Below are 12,471 nucleotides of genomic sequence, written 5' to 3'. Positions count from 1 at the left end.
AATAAAACTTTGGTATGGAAGCAAAGTCAGGTCAAAATTTCAAGGTTTTCCAAACTTTAGGGGAAAAGTTGTGGGTTTCCTCCCTCGCCTCCTCCCCTTCAAAGATCATTATGAATTAGGCTACATGCGAACACAGCCTGCAGTCACTGCTTCTGTCGTGGTATCTCTTTTTGCTGGAGCTGAGAACCTGGAACTGTTGAGTCTCATCCATTGGGAAAAACTTGCAGAAGGAACTGACAGGGTGGGGTTTTCCTTGCCTCCCTTAAACTGCCTGCTGTTTGTTCTAAAAGATCTTCTCTGAGGATCTGAAGACAAACAAAATACACAGCCATGTGGGAGGCTGTAGGGAAGAGGGAAAGTCATAGACTGACAGTGGAAGAAGAGCTGGCTTTTGCCCAAAGGAGTCTCGGAGCAGCTTAGAAAGGCCTTTCCTTTCCTCTCCCGATAGGCATCCTGTGTTGTAGGTAGGCTTGAAAGAACTCTACAGAACTGCTCTGTGGGAACAGCTCTAAGAGGACTGTGACTAGCCCATGGTCACCCAACTGGCTTTATATGGGGGAGTGGGGAATCAAACCTGGCTCTCTAGATCAGAGGTCACTGTTCTTAACCACTACATCAAGCTGGAAGAGGAAGGTGATTTTTCCTGGATGCTTCTCAATGTTACAGCACTCTGTAATGTGATGCATTTTGTTTGTGAGGCTTTCCTGGCCCTCAAAGGGCATTTCCAGAACCCCAAATGGGCTGTGTGGGGAAGGGGAAGGCAAGGGAAGATGTGTCCTGCCCGCTCATTCTCCAAGCTTTCCCATTGTACATGTATACATGCTTGTTCACAAACGCTGGTCCCTAAAAACCTGCACCAGTAAGGCAGATTGTTCTGAGAAAACTGTTGCCATTCTCACATGTGAGGCAGCCTGTAGCTCAGAATCCTTTTGGATTATAGTAATCCCAGAGGATCATGAGACTGTACCTATGTCAAGAGAAAATACTGGCAGGTAAATTGAGCCAATACAGTCATTGGTATTCTGCCATATCTAGTCAACAATTTATGCAACAGCATTATAAAAGTTTGTTAACTTTACAGCTGTAATGACAAGGGCCATATATAAACATTAAGAACAGATCAAGCCTAATAGTGTATGAATGCCAGAGTCTATTTTTTAATGCTCATATTCTACATATGACTAGTTTAGTTCTAGTCTTTCCAAGTAGATATCTCTGCAGTGGTATCACTTTTTCTTTGCAAATGTAAAGGAACATTCACATCCTCTAATTCCTATCTACTGGTTCTTTCTCCAATAGACTACAAGTCAAGTACTGCCAAAGGGAAATGACAATATACAGGGAATAAGCTATCTATTTGGCCATAACTCACACTGAGTTCCATAGCCCTTACTCCCCTGAAAGTCTGCACTAGGGTTAGTAAAGGTCTCTGTTAGGGACTGGCATAAACTGCAACTGGGCAGATCAGTTCATGGCTTTTGATTAAACCATAGACTGAACCAATATGCCAGTTTGTGAACCAAACCTGTTCATATTAGTTCGTGAGCTGATTTAACCCCCACTTCAAGCTCCCTGTGACTTTTTGCAGGAGGTAGAAAGCAGGGGCTTCCAAGAGAGGCAGGGACCACTGCTCAGCTTTTTGGAGACCCCCGCTTTCTGCTCCTCATGAAAAATGTCAGAGAGCAGAAAGCAATGGTTTAAATTGCTCCAAGCCATTTAAGTTAAACACCTGTTTTTGTGTAGAGCAGAAAGCTGGCCTGTTGCTTTCTGCTCTTCTCAAACTCCCATGGACTGCATCAAAATTCATGGAAGTTCATAGCTGTTCTTCAGTTCACAAACATCACTTTAGGAAAGAACTAATTGGTCAAAATTCATGATTAGTTTGTCATCCGGTTCTTGTTCATCCCTACCTCTGTTGTGTCACTCTTGATATTAGGGAGGGAAGAGCTCAACCCTTGCCTAAAACTAGAAGCACGGACTACAATAAATCCTTCACTTTCTTTCTGATTGCTGGATTATTTCTTGGCTGCCAAACTGATCTCCCTTCCTACCACAGGAGAGTATATTAATATTTGGTCAAGGAAAAGGTCATGCTTGGACAGGATAAGCCTGGAGGGTGAATAAAATGACTCTTTCATCCACTGCTGAACTCCTCACCTTGCAGTTTAGTGTATCCAAACCATTTAACAGCAGCTGGAGCAGCTCGATCTTAGGTTACAAAACGTAAGCATCTTTTTTGTGTGTAGCTGTCAATGTAACTCACTTCAAGATACTAGGTTATCAAGGGACATACAACTCTATCATGCCTCATATCATGGAAAAGAACATCTGAGTCTTTGACAGTGAACTTTTCATCACAAAAGACTTTTTAGGCACAAGCCTTTGAGCCTCCTGAGGATTCATGTGTGGCATGATTGGTTATGGTTTGTGCAGAGGCAAAAGGAGAGAAGATGTATTTGTAATGCAAGTGAGCATTCTGGCCATTGTAAGGTTTACATTACAAAAGTAGTGAAGTACAAACTGCTTAAAGCCTGTGTTCCTGTCACCACTTCCTCTCTGAATGCAATCTGATTATTATGTTTTATTCAAGGCACATTCATAGAATCACAGAGTTGGACCTTCAGGGTCATCTAGTCCAACCCCCTGCACAAGGCAGGAACTCACTGTGCCCACCCACAGTGACCCCAATTTCATGCCCAAGTGATCCCTCCACCATCAAAAATCTCCAGAATCCAGCCTGGCCTGGAGGAAATTCACCTATCTTCTGTTTCATATATTGAGTACTTTTTGGGGAGGGTGTAATCCAGCATCGAAGCAGTACAAGTTCACAGAACAAGCTACATCCTTCCTTTTGGCACTGTTCTGGGAGTCCATGCAAATCACCGGAGAGAAAAGGACTCATCCTGGGACAAAACCTCTGCTAATCCCGTCATTGAGAGTAGGACTGCCAACCAAGCGGGGGGGGGGGGGGGGGGAAGCCTAACACGGTCTTTGGCCTCTCCAAACTTCTCTTTGCTTTGGACTGTGCACCCAGGCTTGCCTGTTGGCCAGAAGGAAACCATCCTGCTCTTTTAGTAGCAGCTTGTGCAGAAACAAGCAACATGTCATGGGGGTAAATAACATCACCTAATAGTGGCTGCAGGTGTTCAGAGGACAGAGAGAGGGACCAGATTAAAAGTTGTCAACCCTTTAGCTCAGGGATATTATTTCATATAGGCTGGATGGTCAGGGCCTACACCCATAATGTTTGGCTTTCTAAAAATGCTGACTTTAAAAGGGAGGGGCCATCTAAGGCCAATGATTAAGATCCAAAAATATCTTTTGGCTACCAGACCCTCAACAGCACTCTTTCTGTCCCCAGTTCTTTGCCAATTCCCACTTCCTCTGTCCCAGAGGACTGATGTATAGGTCCTAACTTGTGCTGCTTCTTGTTCTGTAGTAGGCCCCTCTTCTTGAATCTCCTCCTTCATGCAGAGGTGGCTGCAGATTTTAACTGCCATAAGCCTTTGGGCACAAGTGTTCTGTGGTGGGGCCCCTCTATCACAGCCTCTTCTCAACTCTCCATCATGCAGCATTTTTGGCTCCTCAGTGCTATTCTCTACCCCCATTGCAACTACGCTGGAGGGAGGAGAGCATGTTGCAGGGGTCTTTGTGGTAACCTTCCATTTCTTAGTTGGATGAGTGCCTGGAGAAAGCAACCAAGTGGGTCTAGGGTTAAGCCAACATCCCAGTTGGTAGTGGACTCTTTACAGGTCATTGGCTCCAGCAGGTGCCCAAGTGTTCTCTCTCCAGATGCTGCCTCTGCCTTAATTCCGGGCTTAGTCCTGCTCCTGGATCTCAGTTCTTAACTCTTTTTTAAAAAATCACTACTTATCTTGAAATGTTCATTAACTGCGTGATGTAATAGCAAAACCCCTGATGCCTTCTGATGTGAAAAGGATAACTTGAAATGTTTAAAGGCCATCATTGCCTTTAATGTGATCAGTTGTGCTCTTGCATCGATAGTTTATACCTCAGAATTAAATTAACTCCAGCGATTGAACCTACAAAAGCCTCCATTCATTTAATTTGTTTTGGTCTCTTAAAACTTGCCAGAGGCCCTTTTTCTATTACCAAGTTATCTTCTACAGCATCACTGACTCAACCAATAAGTGTTAATTATGGGCTCAGGGTTTCATCATTCTTGGTACTTCACCTAAAAACAGCTAACCAACGGTGTCACCTTGCTAACTTTATCATCCTTTTACTTTTCCACAGAGTCCCTGAATGTCAGGAAGGAGGGATGGAATTATGTTGTCACTGTGACACAGGGGACCCAGATTAGACCAATATAATACTTCCTTCTGGTTTTAAAAGCAATTAATCTGTGAAAATAGAGAAGAGAAAGAGCAACAGGCTGGCTGAAAAATGGAAGGCAGTTGAGGGAATAACATAATAAGGAGTGACAAAGATGAAATGTCCCCTTTCTTACCTCTGCAGCCCATGTCACAGTGTATGCATGACCCAGCACAATCCCATTCTTCAATGTCACGTTACCTGGTGACGACTAAATGAGAAAAGCACAGTCACAATTTCCCTGAAAGCACTCGGAAAGATTTACATGTTATCCAACAAATGCGAATGGCCTCTATCCAGTCACACAGTTCCTCTAGCAGAAAGGCACATGACAGTTATTTCCTGCTTCCACTGACTTTCCTCTTTGCCCTCTCTACAGACCCTCAAGAACTAAATATCAGGAGGCTCAATAGACTACACCAGGAAGGAGTAGCAAAACTGTCCCATTCTGCAAATTTCACAGGTAAATGGACACCTGCCAGTGTGACTCGCCTGGACCTGGAGTGGGGAAAATGGAGTTTCACTCATTGTAGATATGTTTAGTAATGTTGCTGGTATTGCGAGTCCCTCTCCGCAGCCATTTTAATCAGCTGTGCGGAGTGCCTGGGAGCATCAGAAAGCGGGAGAAGAAAGCGAGAGAGCGAGGAGGTGAGAGATGGGGGGGGGATGCTTTTTAATAGTGTTAAGCAATTGTGGTTGTTTTAGAGGTGCAGAATGGCCCTAGATTACAGGGGGGAAACCGGGACATGCATTCCATAAGAATCTTCATTCACAAGGATCTATAAAATGGCATGCAGAAATCTTAACGTTTTCTTTAAGCTGTATGGCTGCTAGGCTGCTCTTTCAAACCCCCACTACGTGCTGTTGGCGGCAGGGTTGGAACTAAGGATCACTCACATCCTCAAAGACAGGTAATTAACTAGACCATTGAAGCAAAAAGGAGTTCTGTGCTAATTGGCATCTGCAAGAGGAGCTCCTCTGTCACAGACTCAGCTTAGGTCACCATGCTGATGAAATACTGAAGCTGAATTGATCCTCGAGAGCATGTTAACTGCACTGTAATGAGCATGGACTCAGTTTAGAACTGTCTCTGTCAATGATGTTTCCTCTTCCTGTTGCATTTCCTCATGCTGTTTCAGATGTTCCTTGGAAGAGGTTGGCTCTTCTGTGATACAGTGGAAAATGGACGGGGCCTCAGAAGACCCTTTTTTGTACCTAAAAATTCCTAAGACTCAAAAAGCCATCTTATCATATGCATAGTTACTTGGAAGGAAATACCTCCAGGTTCAGTGCCACCCTTCAGGAGTGGCGGTAGCGAATTCCATCTTCGCTTTCTGTCACCCTTCCCCTCCAAGATGTACTATTGGGAGGATTTCAGGACTGGGCTGAGTTTTTGCCGCAGCATCTTTATTCCTATGGGGTTTGATTGTATCTTGTATTTGTTCTGTTTTTATGTATGTTTTAAGGGATTTTATTGGGGTTTTTATGCAGATGTTGTAACGCACCTCGAGCCTTTGGGAAATTGTTTACAACTTTTATAATTCAATATATTTTATATATTTTGATTAATATGATATGTTTGAATTGCTATATATATATATATATGTTGTAAGCCACCCCAAGACTACAGGGAGGGGCAGCACAGAAATGTAATAAATACTAATACTAATAATCAACATCATTATCACCATCTCCATGTCCAGCAGATGTGAGCAGGCATCTCTCCTGGCACATGTGCCTATATAACATATGTTTGTGCCATGCACAATGTCTACTTTTATACTACATTATTAACTCACATAAGGGTCCAGGTTATAAATATAGTCTTATTGGTTTGGATCATATGAATCTCTTTCAGTACACTGAATCACATGAATCCCTTCTGCCAACTTGTCTTCCAACTTATTTTCAGCCTTCGCTATCAGGAAAAGTCATTCTTCATTGAAGGAAAAGAATTATGTAAGAAAGTCATAGGATCCAAATTAGTGGAAAGGAGCCACTATTTCTACCCTGCTCTTCCTTTGAAGGGTCCAAGGTGGCTTATAAAATCATGACTGTGTAGAGTATCAACTGACATAATGCCAATTCATTCATGATCCTAAATTCTACAGATGGCCCCCAGTGCTAACAAAAACAAATTATCTGCATCTAAAACCTTAACAGTACGCTCTGAAAACAGCATGGGGTTGCTCCTTGTTCTGAAGACTGCTTGGGAAGGTGCTTTCCTCAGTGCCTCAGGGAGGTCACTCCACAAAGATGTCACAACAATCTGGCAAGGCCCAACACAAGCTGAGGGAGGGCACATACCAGTAGCATCTGACAAAGGGAACTTTGACTCTTGAAAGCTTATACTGCAAAAGTCTTGCTGGCCTCTAAGCCGGTACTACTGGAGTAGAATCTGAGGTCAACAGTTGGTGCAGGGGGTTGTAAAAACTTGCTCCCTAAACCATGATTATTTCTTTATTCACAACATTTCTATCTCTCCTTTCTGTCCAACTAGAGCCATCAAGGTAGCTAACAATTAAAACAGGAATATAAAAATATATCATAAATCTCTCTGAAAACCAGGGCTAAAAATAATATATGAATCAAAATACAGTGAATTAAAATATAAGGCTGGAAGGAGGGATCACTGAAGGAATGCCAGACAAAACAAAGTGTTTGCCCACTGGCAGAAAACAGTGACAGAAGGAGCATACAAATATCCCTGGGGAGGGAGTTCCATAATTTTGCTGCCATGACTGAGAAGGCCTCCTCTTGAGTTGCCACCCATCTGGTCTTAGAAAGTAGGGGCACCCAAAGCAGGGTCTCAGAGGGTGATTGCTACAGTCAGGTAGGTTACTACAGGCATAGGTGATCCTTATTGTATTCTGGTTCCAAACCATCTATTTATTTATTTTGGGTGTTATAATCCCCCTTGTCTTCAGAAACTCATTAAGGGGCATTAAAGATCAATGCTAGCACCTTGAACTGGGCCCAGAAACAAATTGTGCCAACACTGGAATTATGTGGTTTACATGGCCCAGTCCAGTCAACATTACTTTAAAATAATCTGTGCATACTTGAGAATGACGATTTTAAAGCAAATCTAGTCCAATGTGTTGCAATAATGCAAGAGGGAAACAAATGACTTCCAGCTTACCCCTTTAGGAGTGGTGCATCCCATCAGGCATCCTGACTTAACAGCTGCTTTTATGGTCTCGTGTAAAGGTGAAGGTTGCTTTTGAAGGTCAAAGGACACTTGGACTCCACCTGTGAAGTCTACTAAAGCTTCTGAAATGTAGCCCCAGTGCAAGTTCTGATAAGAGCCACGCAATCTAGAAGAAAGGAGGAATGTGAGGGATAGTATTTGTCTCAGTAACATGTCACAACAATGGGGCCCATCTATGAGAGCCACAGTAATGGATTGGATGGGGGCAGGGAGGGAAAGCTTTCTTTGAATTCCCATTCAATCATGCTCCGGCTTTCTGTGTAGCCTTGGACCTGAGTCACTCTCAGCTGGGGTTGCCACTGGGCTGGAGATTCCTGAAGATTTGAGGGGTGGTTCCTGGGAAGGGTGGCATTTGGGGTTGAATACACCCTCCAAAGTTGCCATTTTCTCCAGGTGAACTGAATGCTGGCACCTGGAGATAAAATGTCGGGGGGGGGGGACTCCAGCCACCACCTAGAAGTTGGCAACTTTCATCTCAGCCTAATATATCTCACAGGGTTATGTTGAGTATAAAGTTGAAGAAGGAAAAATTATGTGTGGTGCCTTGAACTTCATGGCAGTTGGGTGGGATAAGAATGTGGTAGATGGGCTTGCCTGGAAAAATATTCCTTGTGAATGTAGCATAAAAAGAAGACAGTCACTTTTACTTTCCATGATTTACTATTTCATTCATTTATTCATTTTCAGTGTTTTTAGTCCTCCTATCTGCCACAGGCACTCCAGGCAGATAAGAACCAAGCATGAAATACGCAAACATAAACTGAAACAATAAATCAAGATTAAATAAAAATGCAGCCCAGATTCTAGGCAATGTAAGGTTTTACATCTGAATTTCAAATGTGGGGGGATGCATCCCTTCTGTAGCCTCCCAGCCCTGATTTACTTATGAAGGTGGCCTTTGAGGCAGAGGGTACAGCCTGGCCAATCATAATGCACAGAGGAAAGAGCTGCAAACAAAATAGACAGCAATGCGAGTAGGAGCAGAAGCATGGTTAGTGAATGGCCCTGCTCTATCTGATGAAAAATCTTCCCATCAGAGAATGAGTTGTAATCAAAATATAAGATTTTTACAAGGGAAAAGGTCAGTTTTGACACATCTAATTTTCTCCATGGAGAAGAGGAATGATAGATACTATTTTGCAGTGGAGATTTCTCTTCTGCAGCAATATTTTAACTTAAAATGTCAGTTTAATGTGGGCATATACAAATCTGGTTGCCTTGTTGGAAGGGGGACAGGAAAGAGTTCGTGCAAGCTGCAGATAAGGAGGTAAAACTGTTGGCTGGACTTCAGACATCAGGTTGCGAAACTTGTGGCTGTTTGCTTTCCGGGGAGACATTTCCCAGCACTTACAAAACAAGCATTTTAGAGACAAAGCCACTTAGGGATTTCCACCCCCACCCCCATCCAATTTCTTGTGTACACAGATCTTTTCTAAATGTACAAGAACATTCCATCAGGTGATTCCTTCCCCAATATCAACTTACAAAAAAACCCTGCCTATGAACAGTTTTACCTGTTGTGTGATCTGAAGCATCATACCTTGAAGGCAAGAGCTAGGAAGGGCTAGGACACAAAACCACAGCCTGATTTTGTGATTGGTAGGTTTCCCAGGTAAAATTAAGATTCCCAGGTGTGCATGATGAAAGGTGTGCCTTTCAGGACTATGGCATACTAGTAAACCTATGGTTCAGAACCAGAGTACCAGCTTTCATCACATGCCATTTCCTCACTCCAAAGTGGTCCCAGGGACTTATTTGCCCCATTAGCAAAATTATTTATTTATTTATTTTATTTATTTTTAGATTTTTCTCCTGCTACTCTCGGCAATGCCGGCTCACAGCAGGTTACCAGTTAAAAGCGCTGCAGTTGGCAGCTGATGTCCATAAAAATAGCCACCCCCTGAGAAGCGGGACAAGGGGGGGACCCAGGGCCTTTTCGCACGGGGATCTTTGTTGCAAATTGTTTGTGGAATGAAAAATCGCCATTTAAAATAGTGGAATTCGTCGTTATGCATACCTGCCTTTGTAGTGGAATCAGTTGCGTTTTTTAGCGTTTCCCACAGGCTTCCGGTCTCGGCAGAAATCGCTAGAAAGGAAGCGCTATTGCCAAGCTCGTCCCGCCCCTGGCCGTCAAGCAGCCAATGGGCAGCCGTTAGCATGCTCCCAAACAGCCCCTTTCCCTTTAAGAAAGGTTTTTTAAAAAAAAAAACAGACCCATAGCAACGAATCTAGGTAGATTCGTTGCAACGGAGAGACCCATCCAGCTGCCTAATGTGAGCTGTTGTTTGATTGTATGATCGTTGGCACGCTGCCTCGAGTGATAAACCCCCCCTCTCTCACGGGCCCGATTTTCGGCTGAATTAATGTGTAAAAAATAAAGGGACTTTATTTCAGCAAACGGGCTTTTATGTGGTTTGTGCTTAGTGACTAAAGGTGAAGGACTGAAGCCAGGGAAGCCTCTAAACAGAAAGAGGCTCGCTGGTGCGTTTATCCCCGCTCGCTCGGAGAAAAAAAAATGGCGATCGCTTCGCCGGAAGTTTGGAGGACAGGCTCAGGAGGAGGGACTTTGAAGAACCCGCAACAATGGTAACGCACAGGTCTTTAGCGCTAGTGTTGCAGATTGGTTGCAGGAGTGTATCGCTATCCGGAGGGTGAATCCACTTTTCTGGATTCCCCTGAAAGCGCTACAACGAAGCGCTTTTTGCTGATTGGTTTCAGGAGTGTTGCAGATTGTCTGCGACGTCGTGCGTTAAGGCAAATTAGTAGCGTTTTCAATTAGCAACCATTGTGCTATTTTGAAGCCGTGCGAAATGGCCCCCAGTATCTTCTGGCCCTAGCCTTGACCAAAAGCCTGGTGGAAGAGCTCTATCTTGCAGGCACTGCAGAACAGTGACAGCTCCGTCAGGGCCTCCGCTTATCTGGGACCTTCTTCTACCAGGCGGGGGCCAGGGTCAAAAAGGCCTTGGGCCTGATTGAGGCCAGGCTTACGTCCCATGGGCTAGTGACTACCAGCCTATTCATACCCATAGAGTGAATGGCTCTTTGTGGGGCATAAGGAGGCAGATGGTTCCTCAGATATGCAGGGCCCAAACCACAGATAGCCTTAAAGGTAAGTACCAGCATCTTGAACTTGATCTGGAACACCATCTGGAACACCAATGCAGCTGCTTCAGCACTGGCTGAACATAGGCCTTCCAAGAAGTTCCAATGAGGACCCTAGCAGCCGAATACTGCACTGGGGGAGAGTCAGGCCATCTATCTATCTATCAAGAAATAGATCTGGGTGTCATGCACGTATTGGTGACAATCCAACTCATAGCTCCATATCAGCTGGGCCAGAGGGCGGACAAAAATGTAAAACATAGTTGGGGAATAAATTGCACCTTGTGGGTCGCCCTCATTGATCACAGCAACTTGTCCACTTTGGTTTCCGAGAGCCACTTGAAGCCATCAAACCTAACCTCCCAAGACAACCAAGGGACCTCCAGTTCCCTTTCTGTATCAAGCGTGGCAGGAAGGTCATGGCAGAGTGACAAGATTTTATCTGTGAAAAAGCCTGCTGATGCCTCACAACTAAGATCAAATTGACTACAGTTTTTGTGTCCTTCCTTGAGAACAGTGTGAGATCAAATTACCCTGAACAATTGCGCTGGGCAAGAGCAGCCACTCTGTGCCTGCTGTTTCCAAATCTGAGAGAAGGGGGGGGGGAGTTTTAAGGTGTTTTTTTTAAGGTTACCCTTATTTGGGTAGGTTGACCCACCCCCTCCCAAAGTGGCCACTGGTGAGCCTGGAGCGGGTGGGAAGGGGCCTAGCCATTTAAACCTTTGCTGGCTGAGGCTCCTCTCACTTCCAAGGGGATTGGAAGAAGGTGTAACCAGTTGACACGAGTTTCTGGTATCTTGAAGCCTGGAAAATATTTCAATGTTACTTCCATGGTCAAAAGGTTGAAAAAGGCTGCTCTAGATAATCTTTGTCTCTGGCTAAGTCAAAGATTCTTGGTGTTAAATGCCTCATCAATTTACATCCTAACTGAGCATGCCAAAGAGACAAATCCCCTTACTTCTGCATTTTAAAAAATTGACATTGTTGAATTTATTATGAAACATAAATAAAGATTTAATTCACAACAAATGTTCTTAGGAATTATGCTTTCCCCACCCCCCTTTTAACCTTGAATCTGAGCAGGCTATTGTCCCCTGCTGAATATTATGACCACACATCAATATTATTTTCGGCAACCTGAAATCATGTCCTCAGCCAACAGTTTGTACAGCCCCCTGAACTGCAAAACAAATTGGCATGGTCGAAGCAGATCTGATAGAGATCAGATGCGGTGCAATTAGCATACAAGCGCGGAATGGAATTAAGCACTAAAAATCTATGTACAATGCAGGCGCTAATCTTAGATGTCCTCATTTTTGTTCAGGTCATTGAATGTTCATCAGATAACAGAATGTCTGGTAACCAGAAGGCATCATTCAAGCCTTCTTTCTTTATCTTAGGCTTTTGATCACAAATGCAAATCCCCCACAAAACAGATGAAAAAGAATTTACTGTAGATAATGGTAGTGGATGCCATTAAAGCCCTCAGTAAGTACTCTATCTGAGCAAGGCACAGAATCAGAAAATGAAATGCATGGCTAATTGTATTTTAAAATAATGTTCCTAGCCGAGTTTGTCAAGAAAGGAATGCATAGTATGCACTGGGGAAAATCCTCAGCCGAAAATCCTATAAACAGCATCTCTTGCCATCTTAATGTAACAGCAATCTGACATTTTCGGGAGTGAAAATGCAGTTCAGCAAATTGGTACCTGAGTCAACTCTTTCTAAAGCATATTTCAGAGAAAATCAGCATTTTGAGCTCTGCTTGAGTTTTGCTGTTGCTCTCCCTATTTTATTACAGGGATGGTCAGATTCTGGCTTT

At 43.7% G+C, this 12,471-nt stretch overlaps 1 protein-coding gene and 1 long non-coding RNA gene across 7 annotated transcripts in view; one reads left to right on the top strand and one right to left on the bottom strand.

The window, feature by feature from the left end:
• Window positions 1-5,747, top strand: part of LOC143839218 (uncharacterized) — a 121,154-nt gene extending 115,407 nt beyond the window's left edge. The window contains exons 5-6 of the long non-coding RNA XR_013231674.1: window positions 4,715-4,798; window positions 5,475-5,747. This is a non-coding gene — a long non-coding RNA (uncharacterized LOC143839218). The remainder of the gene's footprint in view (window positions 1-4,714; window positions 4,799-5,474) is intronic.
• The window catches only part of LOC143839167 (calpain-13-like), a 132,238-nt gene that overhangs the window by 65,965 nt on the left and 53,802 nt on the right, over window positions 1-12,471 (bottom strand). For all 6 annotated transcript variants that reach the window (XR_013231656.1, XR_013231652.1, XM_077341002.1 and 3 more), the window contains 2 exons: window positions 7,478-7,652; window positions 4,472-4,546 (listed from right to left, as the gene is read on the bottom strand). Coding sequence is in view for 4 of the 6 variants with exons in the window: in XM_077341002.1 (XP_077197117.1) it covers window positions 4,472-4,546; window positions 7,478-7,652 (250 nt within the window). In the remaining 2 variants the exon portion in view is untranslated. The remainder of the gene's footprint in view (window positions 1-4,471; window positions 4,547-7,477; window positions 7,653-12,471) is intronic.

This window comes from Paroedura picta, chromosome 1 (genome assembly GCF_049243985.1).
Source record: "Paroedura picta isolate Pp20150507F chromosome 1, Ppicta_v3.0, whole genome shotgun sequence".
In the NCBI taxonomy this organism is placed as follows: domain Eukaryota; kingdom Metazoa; phylum Chordata; class Lepidosauria; order Squamata; family Gekkonidae; genus Paroedura; species Paroedura picta.
The sequence above is the reverse complement of the archived record's forward strand: the minus strand, read 5'-3'. Positions and strand labels throughout refer to the sequence as shown.